Source organism: Panicum virgatum, chromosome 9K (genome assembly GCF_016808335.1).
Source record: "Panicum virgatum strain AP13 chromosome 9K, P.virgatum_v5, whole genome shotgun sequence".
NCBI classification, from domain to species: Eukaryota; Viridiplantae; Streptophyta; class Magnoliopsida; order Poales; family Poaceae; genus Panicum; species Panicum virgatum.
Genome location: NC_053144.1, coordinates 63,838,340 through 63,856,223, shown reverse-complemented (window position 1 = coordinate 63,856,223; position 17,884 = coordinate 63,838,340). Strand labels below are relative to the sequence as shown.

The 17,884-nt window shown below is 43.6% G+C and overlaps 3 protein-coding genes and 1 non-coding gene across 4 annotated transcripts; all 4 read right to left on the bottom strand.

Annotated features, from left to right (window-relative positions):
* Nucleotides 1-237: 237 nt before the first annotated feature.
* Nucleotides 238-6,465, bottom strand: LOC120646940. Its single transcript, XM_039923485.1, has 9 exons — nt 6,002-6,465; nt 4,692-4,851; nt 4,533-4,594; nt 4,344-4,438; nt 4,079-4,192; nt 3,677-3,739; nt 3,484-3,581; nt 2,960-3,390; nt 238-2,062 (listed from the first exon to the last, which is right to left on the bottom strand). Exons 1-9 carry the CDS (start codon nt 6,399-6,401, stop codon nt 513-515), a joined length of 2,973 nt encoding a protein of 990 aa, XP_039779419.1. The 5' UTR covers nt 6,402-6,465; the 3' UTR covers nt 238-512.
* A 1,423-nt stretch (nt 6,466-7,888) lies between these two features.
* On the bottom strand, nt 7,889-7,960 carry TRNAM-CAU. The gene has a single exon. It is a non-coding gene; the product is annotated as a tRNA-Met (tRNA).
* A 291-nt stretch (nt 7,961-8,251) lies between these two features.
* On the bottom strand, nt 8,252-11,047 carry LOC120646939. Its single transcript, XM_039923484.1, has 5 exons — nt 10,711-11,047; nt 9,767-9,824; nt 9,616-9,688; nt 9,471-9,536; nt 8,252-8,600 (listed from the first exon to the last, which is right to left on the bottom strand). Exons 2-5 carry the CDS (start codon nt 9,796-9,798, stop codon nt 8,529-8,531), a joined length of 243 nt encoding a protein of 80 aa, XP_039779418.1. The 5' UTR covers nt 9,799-9,824; nt 10,711-11,047; the 3' UTR covers nt 8,252-8,528.
* A 1,260-nt stretch (nt 11,048-12,307) lies between these two features.
* Nucleotides 12,308-13,805, bottom strand: LOC120648872 (transcription factor bHLH84-like). Its single transcript, XM_039925511.1, has 5 exons — nt 13,359-13,805; nt 13,016-13,270; nt 12,822-12,887; nt 12,653-12,718; nt 12,308-12,541 (listed from the first exon to the last, which is right to left on the bottom strand). The coding sequence occupies exons 1-5, from the start codon at nt 13,803-13,805 to the stop codon at nt 12,446-12,448; spliced, it is 930 nt and encodes a 309-aa protein (XP_039781445.1). The 3' UTR covers nt 12,308-12,445.
* Nucleotides 13,806-17,884: the final 4,079 nt, after the last annotated feature.

Here is a 17,884-nt window from a genome sequence, read left to right as displayed (position 1 = left end):
CTCCGAGTAGCCCCCTGGGCCAGATTGGTGGGCTGCGAACCCATGCAACTTCAGCCATTTCATAGGATTCCTATCATTGCACAAACAGTTTCAAATTACTCGCATCAACATGACAATACGACACATCAGGAACTGATGAAGTGATTTTCCATAAGCGTGGCTCCACCACAAATACTTCAGTCCAAGAGCTCATATATTCCTCAAAACGCGAACACGAACAGGCACGATGACCATACAGAGTAAAAACACAGGTCTGCATTTGAGAGTATGGAGGTTTGAGTGAGAACTAAAAAGCACCATGAACATGAACGACAAGTGCGCAGCACTACACGAAACAAAGTACTCCATTCCCCTCTATGGTGTTCTCATTACATATGCTACTTTCGAAAATACATATAGACGAGCACCTATGGAGGGTTACACGTACAAGATTCTGGCTGGTCTATGTATTGAGTGCCTCCAAAAAAAATGCATTTACAGTTCAGCTCTTCAAAGTTTAATGCTACTAGAAGCTACAGCCCTGTCAATCCTTGCATATGCTTCTTCATTGCCCGATCTCTCCGGTGATGATTCTGGCCACCTCTCCTTCCAGGGCCACCTCCCCTACCAGGGTCGCCACCCCGGGGCACTGGCACACCTCGAGCAAAGCCCTCTGCTGGATCATGATCTTCGCTGTTCTCTGCAGGACGGTCATGGTTCCTTCCCTGTCTTGCACCGTGGCCAAAACCTTGTTGTCTTCCTAGAGAGTTAGAGTCTTCCTCAGCTGGACTGCGCTGATTTGAGCCCCCTCTTCTACCACCACGGCCAAATCCTTGTTGACCATTAGGGTTCCCATTTTCCTCAGCCATGCTGCCTTGATTCCAGCCCCCTCTTCTACCAGCGCGGCCATAGCCTTGTCCACTGGGGTTCTCATTCTCCTCTAGAGAGTTGCCTTGACCCCTGCCACCCCTTCTTCCTCGGCCACGGGGATTTGAATCTCCTCTGCCGTAGTTGTTTGCATCATGAAGCTCCTCTTCCTCCACATCTATATGTTGCCTACTGGGAACACCAAAAGGAACATTTCCACCACGGCCAAGACCATAGATTGTATCTTTTTGAGTTTGCCTCATGACAGCTGCTTCTCGAGCACTGGATACAGCAACTGAACCAGCAACCTTATAACTGTAATTCTTCCCGTCCTTGACATAGAACTGCGGTTTCTTCTGTGAACTCCATCTTGGCCCATGTGATGAAGTATCAGTGTCATTGGCACCATCAGTTTCCTCATAACTTGACTCTACCACACTGAAGCCAAGATCATCAAATGAATCATCATACTCGTCTTCATATTCATATTGGGAATCAAGGATAACCGATCTAACAGCATCTTTAGCATTTTTCGAGTCCAGAATTGCAGTGTCAGGTAAATCATCATTGGCCTTCCTTGTAAATCTACCTTGTGGGGCAGATGACACTGCAGATGATCCCTGGAATTCTGATGAAACTGCAGAAGATGAGCCCTGTGATACAGATGAAATTGTAGAAGATGATCCCTGAAATTCTGATGAAACTGCAGAAGATGGGCCCTGTGATGCTGATGAAATTGCAGAAGATGAGCCCTGGGGTGCTGATGAAGCTGCAGAAGATGGGCCATCTTGAACAATGTAACGTGCCTGAGCAACTTTATGGGGTTTCGCTGTAATTTGAGGTGCAATCTCCACCAATATGCCCTTTCCTTTATCCTTTACAGCAGTTGGTGCTTTTTTCTGTGGCATCTCTTCTAATGAAGTATCCAGAGCTAGAAGATCTTGATGAAGTGTTCCTTCTAATATCCTTTGGATAACTTCCTCAGGGTTCAGGTTGTAGGCTTCCAGGCAAGCAGCAAGGAAACCCTTCCCATAATCAGGAAAAAGGTCCCTTATCTGACTAATCTTGGACTCAACCATCGCCATTTCCTCATCCCTTTGTTGTAAATCACCACCATGAGAAGAGACTGGCAAATCAGGTATACTATTCCAAGTGTGAGTAGATCCACACAAACGTGATATAAACTGGAACTGCTCATCATCCATGTACATCCATCCTGTTAAGAGTGGAAGAAACAAAGTACATTTCACAAAAAGTCTCTGTCATCAATATGAGTTCAAAAGTAAAAGAAAATACAGCATGTAAATTAATTAAACAATGCTGTGGTAAGTTATTCACATGACAGAATCTAGAAATAACTGGTACACTTTCTTATGAAACCATAACTCAAATATTGAGGATGATATCAACAAAATAGAACTACCAGAACAGTTGAAATGCTCAATATAAACTTTAATCAGGTTTAAATCCTCCTTTACTTACCCTAGAGTTCGCTATTAATGTAGAAACATGTTCGAACTCAGTTCGAAAATTTGACCTAAGAAACACTTGATTAGCAACCTTTTAAGGTTAAATGGTGGATATTTGTAAAATTACATGTGTAGTTCCATGCAGGACATCCTTTCTTTAAAAGATAACACTCTATACCACACCCTTCAGAAAAAAAATATATAGGAGAGTTGACAGGGAATTAAGCATCATCTAAACAACAGGCTATATGATAGGGGGAAATGTCAGTTCAAATGAAGAAATCAGACTCATAAGCACAAAAAAAATCCAATTGAATGGTGATTCTGACAAGAATATTTCCTTCTAACAAATGATTTGAACTCCTGCTATCCAAAGTTTGCCATTTATTGGGAGACGATACTTAATAAAAGTGGAAATCTAACCTTCTAAAAAAACATGAAGCATATCACATTTTCAGCTGTGTTAACTCACAGAACGATTGTATGAGCAGGCTTCACAGTAGGATAAACATTTTACATAAATATATGCAAAAAAATGTTCGTTTGGGAGCCATTAACACTTTGTGATAACTTATACAAATAAGCTATTAGATCACATACGAAACATTACAAGCGGTAATTGGGTGAATAATTTGATTGTTTACCTTTGTTTCGAATGTTGTCAATCTGGCTCATTAACTGAAATTCACTTTCAAGTGATTTGAGAAAAGTATTTCCATGGTTCAGTTGAGAAGAGTTATAGGCCTCTCTGTTTATATCTTTGAGTGTTTGAACCAAGATATCTCCCCTGATAATAGGGTCTTCAACATTAGCTGGAAACATCTTAGTAGAAGTTTGAGCATCATGCCCCTTAAGTTGATCATTTAAATAGCAGTAGTGCAACAATCTCCAACCAAATCTGACTGTTCTCTTTGATAACATCCTTATACCAAGAGCAGTGTCACTAAGCATGCTGTCAGGTGATGCCAATCCATTGCTCTGGGACTTGGATAATACTTTAAAACCCTGAAGCAATGATGGTAACAATGAATCATACAATCTTGAAAGGGTATTCAGTAATTCCTCAACACCATAGCTGCAATCAAGGAGATAAGCACCATTACAGAATGAAGAGACAAGGAATGGCCTCGAAGGCATCAAACATCATTGGGATGAATGAGAAGCTTACCTCATTTCAAAATTAGTACAGAACAACAAAGCAGCAGGTTGATAAGCACCAACAAAGGAATCCAGAGTAACAATTGCATCATTTACAAAATCTAACACCTGTAGTAGTTTATCATCAGTTCAGGGGGTGGGGTGACAATAGGAAAAATATACAGTAGACAAATCAGAATAAGTCGAGCATGGATAGAAGTAACCTCCAAGAAATCTTTATGAAGTTGAATATATCCATTATCAACTGATCCTGTCGAAGTGAGCACCTGAATTCAATTGGTTAAGAAGGTTCAATGTTCAATGCATATGAGATATCAGAAAAAGAACTATTATCCATTAGCTGAAAAATACATGACAAATTCATTGTTGCTATTATTGGTCCTCAAAAGTTAAGCGCACCAAGTAAACACTTGAGTATATGTAATTTTAAAAGAAGAGTGCATGAAATACAAGAAGTCTTACCACAGCTACATGCGGTTTCTCCAGAAGAAAGCATACAAACAGTACTTATTAACAATGCTATGGAATATTGCAATCAAATAAATAAGATATTTTATCAGTTCTATGAGTGAATACAAGGTGTAGAAACAAATGGCAAAGATCACCTGTAAAGATGTCATGCACCTATCATGCATCGTGTGGAAAATGCCAAGGAATTGAGGAATGACAATATTAATGCCATCCAGGACATTTGGCTGCACATTAATAACATTTGTAACCTGGAGGTGCAGAGAGTGAGCTTTGTCAGCACAAGTGTCCACGATTAAGAAAATTTAAACAAAAGAACAAAGTAGATTTCAAATTAAAAATTTGTGATAAACAAGTGCTTAAGATAACCAAAATAACAAAAAAGCTACTTCAGGGACTAACCAGTGAACTTGTTAACTTGTTGTTGTCATGCTCATATATAGCACATATATCCAACAATTTTGGTAGATCAAGCAATTTTTTCTCCAGCAGAAGGGCTACAAAGAAACATTGTGGAATTGTGAATACAGTATACTTTGACCTATGTGCTCCTCAACAAACCTCACATGATGAATATAGTACTAATCCAACCTGTATGCTCCTTCATACTAAGGGACTCACCACGACCTGCTCCAGGATCCTTGTTTGATGATCTAAAACACAAAAAGGAAGCATATCATAGGTCATAACAAACACATGCAACTTAGTGAAAAGGTTGTTCAGAAAATGAGAAATGAAGAAAAATCTCACATGCGGTAGAGGACCATAAAGACACGACGGCAAAGCTCAAGCTCCCCAACAACCAAACCTGCTACTGCCCCCTTTGGGCTCCGGTGTGGCAAATCATACCACCGGTGCCTGAATTGTAGGTAACTATCCAGGAAATCATGCAAAGAAGTATTCTGCGCCACTGGGAAAGAAAAAAAAAGTTAGAATTAATATGTCACTAATAAAGATTAGATGCGGCTGACTAAGCACCAATTGTGGAATACCGTCATATTAAATTAATCATATCAACTGATATATTGATTCAATTATTGTTTATTGGGATAACTTCTTTTCGAGAATCATAGACACGTGGAAGACAGATCCTTATGCGGTTATATCCAAACAGTTCTATTGGCAGCCGATAAGTCTATCGAAACCATCTTGACCCTGTTTCTCTAACTGCCTATTAAGGAATGTCACAGGACTGCAAGACAGTGTATGTGATGAGTACATGATAGTGCTACTGCTACAAGTATCAGGTGCATAAGAGTATATTGGTAAATAGTATCAGGCGCACAAGAGTATATTGGTAAATATATGCGCAATTCCCACCCCCATTGGTCCACAGATCAGATCCGAGGTATGAATTTAAGCATGTGCAGTTCACTATTATACTCTTGTGCACCTGATATTTGCACGCTAAAGAAAGTGCGATTGCTATTTGACTCCAGATAGCATCACTCTTTTGTGCCAAATGACAATTATTTATATGCAAACCATTGCAGAGACATGTCAGGTGTAACAGCAAGTTAATTCATTTCAGATGTTTTCCCCAAAAAATCAGGTCACAATTTCAAGATTTGAACAGATTGACTGGGATTTTCACTGCAACCTGAGAATAATTGAAAATGCAACTAGCAAATAACTAACAGTTCGAGATACATTTTCAGGGACGGTCACATGAATTATCCACAACAAACCGGTATAGTTTAAATTGTACTGCAAACATAATTTGTTAAGAGCCTTGAACTGCAACTTTACATATAGGCAGGAAAAAATCTAAGAAGAAGCATGTAGTATTTGAAAACAAGATCAAAACAGAAGCACAGCTGTTTAAGCAACTACTCACACTGAAAGAAACCGCGAGATCCCAAGCATTCAGCTGTGCTAGCGGAATCAGAAGTTTCTAAACATGTATGCCCACTATAATTCTATGCATATAAATGGGAGCAATGGTTTGTTTTGAATGGACATGCATCACAAGGCTCACTAAATTAAGTCGATCAACAACACTGAAGCAAACAATAGCAGGTTCGATCAGTGACCAACAACAGGCGAGTGATTTCGCTTACCCTGGCGCCAGAACTCTCGAGGTTTGGCCCGGAGGAGCGCGGCGAGAGCGTCGTTGAGGAGGTCGACGACGGTCTGCGACTCATGAGCGTCAAGGCCGCCGAGCCCCGCCGCGACCGCCTCGTCATGCGGCAGGTACGCGACGAATTCATCAGCCGCCGCGCCACCAACCCTACCGCTGGTGCTCCTTCCGGAACCGGACGCGGAGGACGAGGCGGTCGACGATCGGAGCGCAGTGGTGAGCGATGGCTGGGAAGGGGGCGAAGGTTTTGGGGCCGCGGGGGAGGCGGATTTGGGGACGTACCGCTGCTGCGGCGGCGGCGGCTGCCTCGGTCCCGGGTTGTGGTGCTGGCGGCGGTGTTGGGAGGGTCTGGATTGGTGAGAAGGCGGCGCGGACGACATGGCTGGATCGAGGAAGGTGGAGGAGGTGGAGACGCCTTTGGTTTATCACTCGGGGACGAGAAGTCAGTCAGTAGGTTTCCTCCTCGATTTTAGGGGCTTTCACGAGATTCCAGGAAACTGGAAGGTTCATTGAGTAATACTAGGTTGGCGCGCTATGCGCGCATGTAGCAAAAGGTTTGATCTATAATAATAATAAAAATATATTATTGTGTGTTATAGTTAAAGTAATATCGTATTGATGTATTTTAACAATGTGTTGATGTATTAAATGAAGTCTGAAAGTTAAAATACATAGGTATAATAGTTTAAAATCTAAGAGCGCATTAAATGTATGGATATATATTTTTGAGTTTTCTTTGTTTTATGTTCGTAGGTAAGGTAGGTGGATTGATTTACATTTATTATTGATTTTGGTAGGGTAAAAGAAAATATTAGTAATTTATAGTAGGTATAGTTCATGGATTGTCATACAATTATATCTTGCGAGTTTGCGAAATGGAATTAAAATCCATTAAGTAGTAGGGGCTAGCATATGTAAATGTAGTGTATGAAATATGTTTATTATTTTCGTGTAAATAAATAATTAAATATATTTTGTGGATGGATTCCAATTGAGTATTATGTGGGTACCACTTGAATAGCACACAGAATCCACATGAGTTATGTATAAATAGTACATGTATGAATTCATTTTTTGTATGTTAACAGATATAGTTGATGGATTAGCTTCCACTAATTATTAATTTTGGTAGAAAAAATGATAAAATTAGGAATGGATGGATGATTCGATCATATTTTGTGAGTTCATAAAGTGTAAACAAAATCCAATAAATAATAGAGGTGAATGTAGTATACAATTTTTTTTATTTTTGTGTATAAAAAATAACTAAACATTTAAACATGTGGGGCCACCTGTTTTTATTTTTTATAATGTTATTATTTTTATTATGAATTTATTTTTATTATTTTTTATTATGAACAGTACCCAGAGCCACATGAACAGTGCTTCATTTTTATTATTTATTATGAACAGTACCCCCGGCCCCACATGAACAGTACCCCCGGCCGCATAAACAGTACCCCCGGCCCCACGTGGGGCCACGCTCACGAGATGTGTATAAAAAATAACTAAACATTTAAACATGTGGGGCCACCTGTTTTTATTTTTTATAATGTTATAATTTTTATTATTTTTTATTATGAACAGTACTGTTTCTTGGCTCACGAGAGCGCGCCGATTCTTGGCGGGTTAGTATTGTTACTCAATTCTTACACTTTTTTTTGCGAGATAATATTGCGTGCGAATTGTGTGTGTGTGTTATGAAGGAGTTCCTTCCCTAACTTTTCTCAAAACGAGTCCATTCTTTTTTTTTTGGAGGTTAAACACGAGACCATCTAGACAACCATAACCTTAATACTGTAATACAAGATCAGGATAAAATGAAGAAATCTGACAAAAATAAAGTAAAGGGAAGCCCACTGAAATTTATCAGAGCCAGGTTTCGATCCTGGGACCTGTGGGTTATGGGCCCACCACGCTTCCGCTGCGCCACTCTGATGGTTGTGATCAAGTTGATTATTCAATATTTAACTTCTCTAACCTAGCCTACGGAATAGATTGTGCTCAGCGTCATCAATGTGCAGCGCCGATCATTTGTATATTCGAGGGAATCAACAGCACACGATAAAAATGCTTAGCATGCTATCTTGCAGCTGTACATTGAAATTGCATTACTTCAGCCAAAAAAACTATATATATAACTTTGTGCAAGCGGTGCACTCACGGTGTCTGGGGACAAATAGCTCTATTGGGGTTTTGGGGGGGGGGGGGGGGGGGCAAAGTCCATCAAACTACTTCTAATCTATATTTTTTATTTTTATTTCAAGCATAAAGCAGAAGGGATGGTTCTATTCTTCTATACACCAATATTCAGGTTCAAAGATTCAATTGTGAAACAACTGGAGCTGAAATTCTCTACTGCTAAATGCTTATCCATCATACTGTAAATTTAAATGATGTGGTCGTCCAAGTTGTGATGGAAGAGTATTGCCACTGAGAAGATAACAGACACCTAGCCCTTCAGCTGAACTGGTATCCATGTGGGATTATGTGGGAGATGATAAGATTTATGGTTCCCATTCTTTGTTCTCCAGAGTTGACTCCACAGCCTTTTCCTCCTGTTGCTTTTCTTTCTTGCGCTGCATCAATTATTAGAAAACTGAAGTGAAGCCCTTTGATCATTACACCCAAGTGAAGTAGACAAAAGTATGAGGTAGTCAAGTACATAAGCAGCACAAACATGAGAAGCAACTTGATCGGAAAAAAACATCTATTAGAGTTCTTTCATGCAGGTACAGAGATAAAAGTAGCGGGAGCAGGTGTCGTTTCAATTCTGCGATTACTTCTACAAGTTCTAGCAATACTTAGAGTTGGGTAAGCATCAGTATTTTCAACTAAATGTAAGTAATTTCTCAAATTGTGATTGTGCTAGTTTAACTCAATCACTACGTTCAGCAGTTTCTTTCATGGAAACATCTTACTTCTGTCATGGCATCTCCTTTTGCTCATAAATATGGATGCTAAATTGATTTTGAACAGTAAAAGATGCAGGTTACTTCTGTTGAACACCATTTGGTCTTAGACATGGCCACATGGGTGCTCAATTGCTTCAACAGTAAAAGATGCAGGTTACTTCTGTGAACATCTCCTTTTGGTCCTAAACATGTCTGTCCCACGACAAATTATTATCAGAACTATTCTGCTAGTAAGATCGAGAAAGGGAAATCAATAAGGAGTTAAGGACTAACAAGTCTAGTACTATTAGCAAAGTGGTAGATCATTTCATCTTATCTTCACATCCCTCATTCTTCTACCATATAATTATGCGCCATATCTCCCAGTTCAGAGTGAAATTTCAAGAGTTCCAAGCGCTCTAAATTAAAAATGGAAAAGAAAAATACAGTTGGCTCAATGGAAAAATGATGATAGGCTCAACAGCTCCAATAGGACGAACATCGGAACTAGCACTGTAGTCCTCCACATCATCCATTGGTAGGCAAAGAATGTACCTTTGGAAGAAGCCCTTCTGCAGACATCAGTTCATACAACTTACGCATGATTGTTTCTTCCTCCACCTGTAGCAAGTGTTAACAAGATCATTATATACAAAATATTAATCCCACAGCAAAAAATCTCATACTATCAGAAGTTAACCTGAAGTTTATGCAACTCATGGGACATTGCGCGGTATGTTTCCATTAGTGCTTGGTTTTGCTTGTCCAAATGCCTGCAGATGACCTTTATGTTATATAATGAACTGAATCTATGATTAATTTAGTGGTAAGTGGTAGCCAAGAAACTGTACTTGGACACTTCGGCTGAATGCTTTGGGTCCATTATCACCAAACAACTTGATGGTTCTCCTGCAAATAAGCAAATTATTAGACAAGACAATCCAGTTCTCAAATCAGTGTAGACAATTTTCCTCCATGATGCTGTATAACTATCTGATATACAAATGCAACTGCAACTTTGCAAGTGTGTAACACGTTGTGAGTTACTATCAGTTATCACTCCTTCCTATCGATTTAGAATAACCAAGGTAGACCCAAACCTATAACTATCGTCCCACCTAAGGGTTACTCATGACATTTTCATGAAACAATATTCATGTTGGCAGATTTGACAAGACAAACATGGAGAGTATAACAACCAACACATGTAATGTCAGTTTGGTTATCTAAATAATGCTTTGCATAGATACATGTAACCTAATCTGGTCAAAATGGGATGCCACTGGTTGTCACCTGTACATCAACCTTTGTCTGAGTTATTTTTAACAAATGTGAATCAGCAATGTTCATAATTTGCTACCACAACTTATATCTGAGATACGCCGAATATGACCTAGGGTTTGAATGAACAAATACAATAGAAAAAAAGTGCTGATATTTGTGTAGTTCAATTCAAACAACACGTACATTCGGTTCAAGCTACTAGAGCTAGGGGTACCACGAGACAGCTATAAAAATTGGCAATACGTACATTCAGTTCAAGCTACTATATTGCTTTCCAGAGGCAAGAAATCAACAAGGAGATTTCCAGTTAAACCTCCAATTTTTTCCGGGAAATAGAAGGCTTAGGCACCTGGGTTCACGGGCTGACCCAGCATAGGACATGGGTGTAAGCATGTACACCCGATAATCATTGCAAACAAAATCGAAATTAGCAGTAGTATAGGCACATAACAGATGTATATGCGAATACAAGTAGCTAACATCAGGAAGGGAAGAGAAGCGGAGGGCATACCTGGTGGGTACTCGTCGCCGGCAAAGGGCCCGGCGAGGAAGACGGGGCCGAATCGCGCGGCCGCTCGCCCAATCGTCGCCGCCAGGGGCCCAGGAAAGGAAACCGAGACGAGAGACGAGAGATAAAGGAACGGGACTTGGACGAGAGATAAAGGAGAGCCCAGGTAGTTGCTGAGGGCACGGAGACGGACGCGAAGGTTCACGCACAGTGTGACTTCCACCGGGAGGGCGCGGCGGCGAGCGGCGGCAGAGGGGGCGCGGGCCGGCGGCCAGGTCGGGGTGGTGTTTTTTTTTTTTTTTTTGATAATGATCGGGGTGGTCGGTTTTCCACCTCCGGCCAGGTCGGTATGTCCTGGGCCGTTGGGGGTAGATAACGCCACATCAGTCGGGCCAGACTTGGCTTCAGATTTCTCGGCTTCTCAGATGGGCCATTTGCCCATTTCGCTCGCCCGTGGGCCAGCTCGGGTGAGCGAGTTCTTCGTTTGACTTGTACTGTAGCATAGTAACACGCTGCTCAGCTGCTGTGGACTGGAAGATGGTGATCGGTGGCAAACTTAGGGTCTGGTTCAACTTATTTTGGCTGTAGCTGTAGATGGAAGCCAAAAAGCTAACCAAATGGATCGGTCTGCCCATCCGACTTCCACTAAAAGCAGCTTTCTCTGGTATAGAAATCTCACAGCCCCTCCGATTCTGCTTTCACCGGCTATGGCTGCAAAACTTGCAAAAATTTACCCGCAATGCCATCGTTTAGTAGGTTGATTATTCTTTTCTCCCTTGACCCGTCCCTCTCTGGTCACTCCCTCCCGGTGGCTCCTTCTTGCAGGTCCGGGCAGGATTTGGCGATGGCGCTCCTTGGCCGGCGGCGGCTGCCCCCTTCTCCCAAGCAACTACGAGGGCAAACTCACAGCTCCTGCTGCTCAAGGGCGAGCTGCCGTCGCGAGCTTCGCCGCTCCCTACTGCTCGAGGGCGAAGCGTCGCTGTGAGCTCCGCCGCCGCCGCGGGCTCCGCCGAGAGGGCGGGCGCCGCCGCGGGCTCCGCGTGGGGCCTGGCTCTGCCGCGGGCTCGCCGTTGGGGCACACTCCGCCGTGGGGGGCGGGCGCATAGGGAGGGAGAAGGGGTGTTGATGAGTGGGGCCCGTTTGTCAGTGAGAGAGAAATGAGTGGGGAGGGTTAAGGATGACATGTGGGGTTTATTTAACAGTTTTATTAAAAATCACAGCTGTCCAGCCAAACGGTTTTTGACTTTCTCACAGTTCATATCTCACAGTAGCTTTTTGCACCGCCACAGCTCACAGCTACTAATTTTCAAAAGCCACGGCTCAACGAAACACACTAGTCGTCCGTCGACTTGCTGTGATGCATGTGACTCGGGTCGTAAACTAACGAACGAGCAAATATGCAGCTTGGCTCGTTCAAAAAAAAATAAAAAAAGCAAGCTAGCCGAGTCGAACCAACACCGAGCCGAGGGAACGTACGTAGAGAAAAAATGGCAAGGAGCAGGCACGTCAAAGGCGCCTCATTACACTTGTACGTATGTGCCAAACTGCTAATACAAAGTTCAGCTCATTTTCAGATTCTCTGCTTTTAATTTTCGAGGAGGTCAGTGCTGTAAAAACCGTTGTTACAACTGCCCGTCCTTCAGCGATGAATTTTATAGATGAATTGGAGAGAGAGAAAAAAAGAACGGCAAAAGAATAATCAATGTGCGCGGCCAATACAGTGAACATCGGTCCATCGTCATTGTTGCGGCGGCGAGATCTTGAGATCGAGGCCGACGTTGACTCCGTTGTAGGCGATCGGCGCGAACATCCACATATCATCCGAGCTCAACAGCTGCACGTAACGAAAAGAATTTGAATTCCTTCAGCATATATAGTACTATACGCAAGTTTCGGCGGCGCGCACCAACAAGATTATTCGGGCTAGAATTTTGCGAGGGCCAACCTTGATCTGGAGCTGCAAGAACTTGACGTATTCAACTGCTTCTTCAAGCATCGTGCTGATGTCTACCTGAAAAAAAAATACGCCAATGCATTCATCAGCTTGCTCTCGATTTTCATGCGATCTTTTTTTTTTGCCCCGTTGTCAAGGGATTTGAATTTGAGTAACTTGCCTTGGTTCCATTGGGAACGAGATTCTGCAGTATCTTTAGCCGCTCGTTGATTCGCTCTCTCCTTTTCTGCATCACCAGAAAGCAGAAAAGCTTCAGAATTCAGTTTCAGACAGCACCAGACAAGTGGTGAAACTATACTGTGCAACACCATCGTGGATTCGTGGTCATTGAGCGAGTTCGTTGTTAGTTGTTACCCTGGCATAGAGGCTTTGCGGGTCGGTGGCCGCCCCACGTCCGGCCCTCGCCTTCCCACCTCCCGACGACGACTTCCTGGACGCCGAGCTCACGTTGCTGCACGCGGTCATCTCCAGCGACTCGTCGTCGGACAGGTAGTTGCCCGAGCACTGCACGTTGCCGTCGCCGCCGTCGTTGCTCTCCTCCTGGTTGCCTCGGCTGCACGCGCCCTTCTGCGCCTTCTTGGACTGCGCGTTCCTGCCCTTCTTCTGCGCCTGCATCAGACAAACACAGGAACGCTCACATCTCAGGCATCCAGTTCGTCCGATACACCGATCCCCACTGATCACTAACACTACTTACCGGCACTGCCGGCGTGGAGCGTGATTTCTTCTTTGGAACGGTGCACGCGGTGCTCTCTCCATTCTGATCCTCCAGCTTCCTCTTGCACGCCGCCGGCACATCGCCGCCGCCTTCGTGCTGGTCCTCGAAGTCGAGGTTCAGATCAAGCATGAAGCTCGGATCCGCCACCTGCTCATCTGGCACGAAGAAGTCGCCGGTCATCGTGACCGTGCTGCCGCCGTAGTAGTAACCAGCATAGTCACCCGAGTTGGGCTGCTGCATGTAGTACGGCGCCGAGCCGTAGTACTGGTCGGCTTCTTGGCAACCCGGCCAGTACATGGCCGTCGGCGCCGGCTGCTTCTGCTCGTTGACGAAGTACTGGACCGCGAGCAGCTGGGCCATCGCCTCGGAGTCCTCCACGGCGACTGACGGATCAAAGGAGGGCCAGCTCGCCTCGGAGGACTCCATTGTTTTCCCTTCTTGGTTAGTTGATGGCCAAGCTACTGGCAGATGGTGATGCGCGTGTCTGAATTTATAGTAGTGGCACTAGCCCAAAGCCCCAAACTTCTAGTTTTCAGTTCAGTTAAGGGAATGTTCCGCGTACAAGTCTGACCATTGGCTCCTTCAACATCAGACTGGCGCGGATTGTTTATTTCGAAGCATTCTGGGGAAAAGCATTTCCAGTTGGACATGCTAGGTAGACAGCTCGATGAAACCGCTGAAAAATCGAGCAACCGCGGAATACAAAAATGAGACGCCAAATTCAGATAAAAAATACAGGATTTTTTCCCCCGACCATGAGGCGATTGGAAACTGGTGCAATGAGTGAGCATGAGAACCGAGATGATTACATGAATGATTGAAACGGCAGGCGTGGCTAGGTGAGCACTAGAGAGAAATGCGCAGTGGTAGTCTTAAAAGAGTGATTCGGATTGGATGATCAACTTGGGCGAAAAATGGGAGACTCTTGGATGGTAGGACTGTAGTTGGGGAATAAAAAACCAGATGGTCGTGAAAGATTTGGCGAGATCGTGGGGAGGAGTTTTCTGCCATTATAATTTCATAAGGAGGAGATAATTTGCTGCTCCATATCATTGATTCTGATCTTTGCCTCCCACATAGGGACTTCATAACTAACGCTTATTTTTATGTGTTTTCAACTAGTTTTGGGGCATAATTTGGAGTCACTTGGCATCATTGTCCGCGATTATTAGGTGAACATCTGATAGTTTAGTTCCATTCGTGCGTGTGTTTGTTCTATGTCCCCCTTGTTCGAACCATATTATGAGCGCGTATTGTCTGTTCTCCTGCAGGCAGGTGCCAGTAGCTAGCTAGCTTTGCGTCACCCATTCACTGCATTGAGGAACGGACATGGATCACGCCCTGCAAGTTCCCCGGCCCCTCACTGTACTCGTCTGAACTTGAGACTTGAATTAGTGCCTACTTCATCTGAACTGCTTAAAGGAAAATGGAAACTTCAGAAAGACGCAAACACAAGTCGAGACGTACAGTGGCCTCCTTCTTAAAAATCCAGCCGTCAAGTGTAAAACCGATTATATTTCTGTTTATTTATATCCGCTAGCTGGTCTTGTACCCTCATACCTTCGCTCGATCAAGTTTGTACTTGGACGCCATTTTTCAGTAGTTTAAGCTGGGGATATTTTTGCGACAATTTTTCAGTACGTCTCGCCAATTAGCAAGGGACACAGACCTCTTCAATAACTTGTCTCGATGATTAAATTAGTATAGTCTGTTGAGCGAGGATGGACAAGTCGGCACGGGTGCCTCTCAAATTACAGAGACACGTTAAACCACGTTCAACAACCAGAAGCAAAGAAATACGGAGAAAAATCTGAAGCCACATACCCGGTCCACTTCCAGCATTATCCATTTTATCCTTGCATTATATTGTGTGCTAGCTGCAGTTGCAGAACAATACAGAAACAGACAAAACAGTAGTGCTGTGTGTACTACTATGTGCGCGGTTGTTGGTCGACCTACATTCTCTGTAGGGCAGGCTGTAGCTTGTAGCGTAGGACATGCAGCAGGGAAGCGTAGGGCATTGGTACACGGATTTCTGACTTTGCGCTCTAGAATGCATGAGACGCTAGTTTCGTCAGAAATACGGAATACCGCAGTCCACAGAAATAAAGAAACAACAAACTGAAATATATCATGATGAACAACGCCAGTTGGTAGAAATATCTCGTGTGTTCATCCGTTCTAGGCACGCCGACACTTTTGATTCCAGGCTCCGATCCGGGTTCCAGACGACAGACTAGCTAGCTGCTAACAGGGAATGCCATCTGTGTGTACTTGTGCCGTGTGGTTAAGGAGTTCATATATGAGATCCTGTTATTAGTCTACTACTGCTGCTAACACGCTATGCTAAGCCAGAGCGTCGGAGAAGAAGCCGTCTTGACCTTACACAAGATGATAGGAGAGCGCGCAGTGACGCAGCTGCAACAGCCAGCAAGTAACAATTTTTACTATAGATGTTCCGCAGCCTAAAAGAGCTGAAGCGAGCAGACTTGATGTGGTTGTGAGAGGTAGGGAAAAAAATTTCCGCGAAATTTCTCCAAAATTTCCGGTATATCGAGTTTATCGCCGGGGAGCGATAATTTTTTTTACCGAAATTTCGTATAATGAATCATCTAATGTGCTAAACTTGTGATGTGTTAATATACTTCTTTGTTATACACAGAATTGGGATGTGTGATTTTTAGAGATGGTTTCTAGCAAAATCATACAAAAATACTTTTTTTTGTCCAACATTCCTGATATTTAGCATTTATCGATAGGATCCGATAAATTTTAGCCTAGCGCAGGGAGCGCGGGTACCGTCGGCTGTTGGCGTGCCCCAGCGGCACGACACGGCGCGAGCCGCCGCGGCAGCCGGCAAGGCACAGGCGCACGGCGGGGAACAGAAACCAGCGGCGCGGGCGCGACGGCGTGATCGCGGGCCTGCGCGGAGTGGACTGCAAGGAGATGTAGCTTAGCTGAGCGAGCAAGCCCGCCACCCGCGCGCGTTTACACAGAAACCAGCAGGCATTTTGTTCCCGCCACAACGCTGCAGCAGGCCAGCAGCACCAAGGACCACCCTCCAAAACAAAAAGGAAGGAAAACATACCGGCGAACTGAAAATCTCCATTGACAGCTAACGAATCCGCATCACAACTGACAAGCATATAGTTAATTTTGACATCCGACCTCCCACACATAATATACACCGGCGCCATCTCCGCCCGACCGCTTCCACCGGATTGACACATCCGCAAAGATGAGCTCATGATCCATAAATTTTATGCCCCTGCATATATTAACACAAGCATACGTGTGAGCTAGTGGCGCGCTATTAATCAGCTAGCGGATTCGCAGCGGTCAAGAAACAAAGATTTTGTAGGACAGCAGCATGCAGTTGCACGAAAACTAGATGAATGATAATTAGGAACAATGTTAACATCCGAATGCTTGACTGATGTAGATAGATACCTCTCTTGGATATGATTCGCTACCCGAATTGGGAGGTTTGCAATAATGCAGGTTGCTCAGTGGCTGTCCAGCTAATCAGTGCGTTCCATACCTGTGTAACTATTGGGTGATGCGAATATCCTGTCGTTTGATCCGGCCATCTGTTTGAATCTTTTTTTGTTTGAAACTGAACCATTGCTTCAGTTTGACTAATAACTTGCACGCATGTGGAGGGCGTGCAAATTTTGAATCAAATCTACTACCTGCTGCTCATTTTCGAAAAGTTCATGAGCGGCTATTTACAGACTGAATAACATGACCGGACAATTTTGACAGTAGGGTGGAGGCACCTGGGTCACTGGGTCCTCAAACAATTTGCTAGAATGTCAAAGCACCAAACTGAAGACTGAAGAGGACTGCCGCAGGTAACAAGCGATCTGAGATGCACAAAAAATATTAGCCTGTAGATTCACAAAGATTAAAAACGGGACACATGGACCAAAGTTATGAACATCAGTATGCGAATATTTGACCCTACTACTGGCAGGTGCACTGAAATGTTTATGCACTTTCCTAGCCAAAACATAAGCTGAAGTGATAATTTCAAGACCACGATACTGTAGAAACGCATATAAGTCTCTTACACCCAGTGGAGATGGGCAATCAGAAAAATGGACCCGCCATTTGTACGATAAACCTCTAGTCCTTAATTGGAGGGCAGGGCTCCTGCCCTTTTCGTTAAAGAAAAAGTAGTGCTGTTAACTTGATGACAGCAAGGCGCCAAGGCCCTGATACAGTACGTATCAAAACTTACACTAACAGTTAAAGCCGACCAAAATGCCAGCATACAGTAATGTATATGAAAACCAGGAGTGACTAATTGAGAGAGAGGCGGCACACTGGTTTATCCAAATGTTTAGCAGGCTCACCGTCTGAAACTTTAAAAAGGACAGAAGCCACTGGAATTGGCTGTATCAAGTATTGATGGGAGAATTAACAACTATTTTGGTATTGTTAAGCCACTAACTTGATCATCACATCTCCACCGTCCACCCCTCTTATGTCAGTTGTCATTC

Coding starts and splice junctions, on each gene's coding strand:
- LOC120646939 (XM_039923484.1), bottom strand. CDS start 9,798: ATGGACCCAAAGCATTCAGCCGAAGTGTCCAA. Junction 9,689..9,766: donor CATTCAGCCGAAGTGTCCAA/GTACAGTTTCTT, acceptor GGTCATCTGCAG/GCATTTGGACAAGCAAAACC. Junction 9,537..9,615: donor ATGAGTTGCATAAACTTCAG/GTTAACTTCTGA, acceptor CACTTGCTACAG/GTGGAGGAAGAAACAATCAT.
- LOC120646940 (XM_039923485.1), bottom strand. CDS start 6,401: ATGTCGTCCGCGCCGCCTTCTCACCAATCCAGACCCTCCCAACACCGC. Junction 3,740..4,078: donor GGTGCATGACATCTTTACAG/GTGATCTTTGCC, acceptor AATTGAATTCAG/GTGCTCACTTCGACAGGATC. Junction 3,391..3,483: donor TGTACTAATTTTGAAATGAG/GTAAGCTTCTCA, acceptor CCTTGATTGCAG/CTATGGTGTTGAGGAATTAC.
- LOC120648872 (XM_039925511.1), bottom strand. CDS start 13,805: ATGGAGTCCTCCGAGGCGAGCTGGCCCTCCTTTGATCCGTCAGTCGCC. Junction 13,271..13,358: donor GCTCCACGCCGGCAGTGCCG/GTAAGTAGTGTT, acceptor TGTCTGATGCAG/GCGCAGAAGAAGGGCAGGAA. Junction 12,719..12,821: donor TCGTTCCCAATGGAACCAAG/GCAAGTTACTCA, acceptor TTTTTTTTTCAG/GTAGACATCAGCACGATGCT.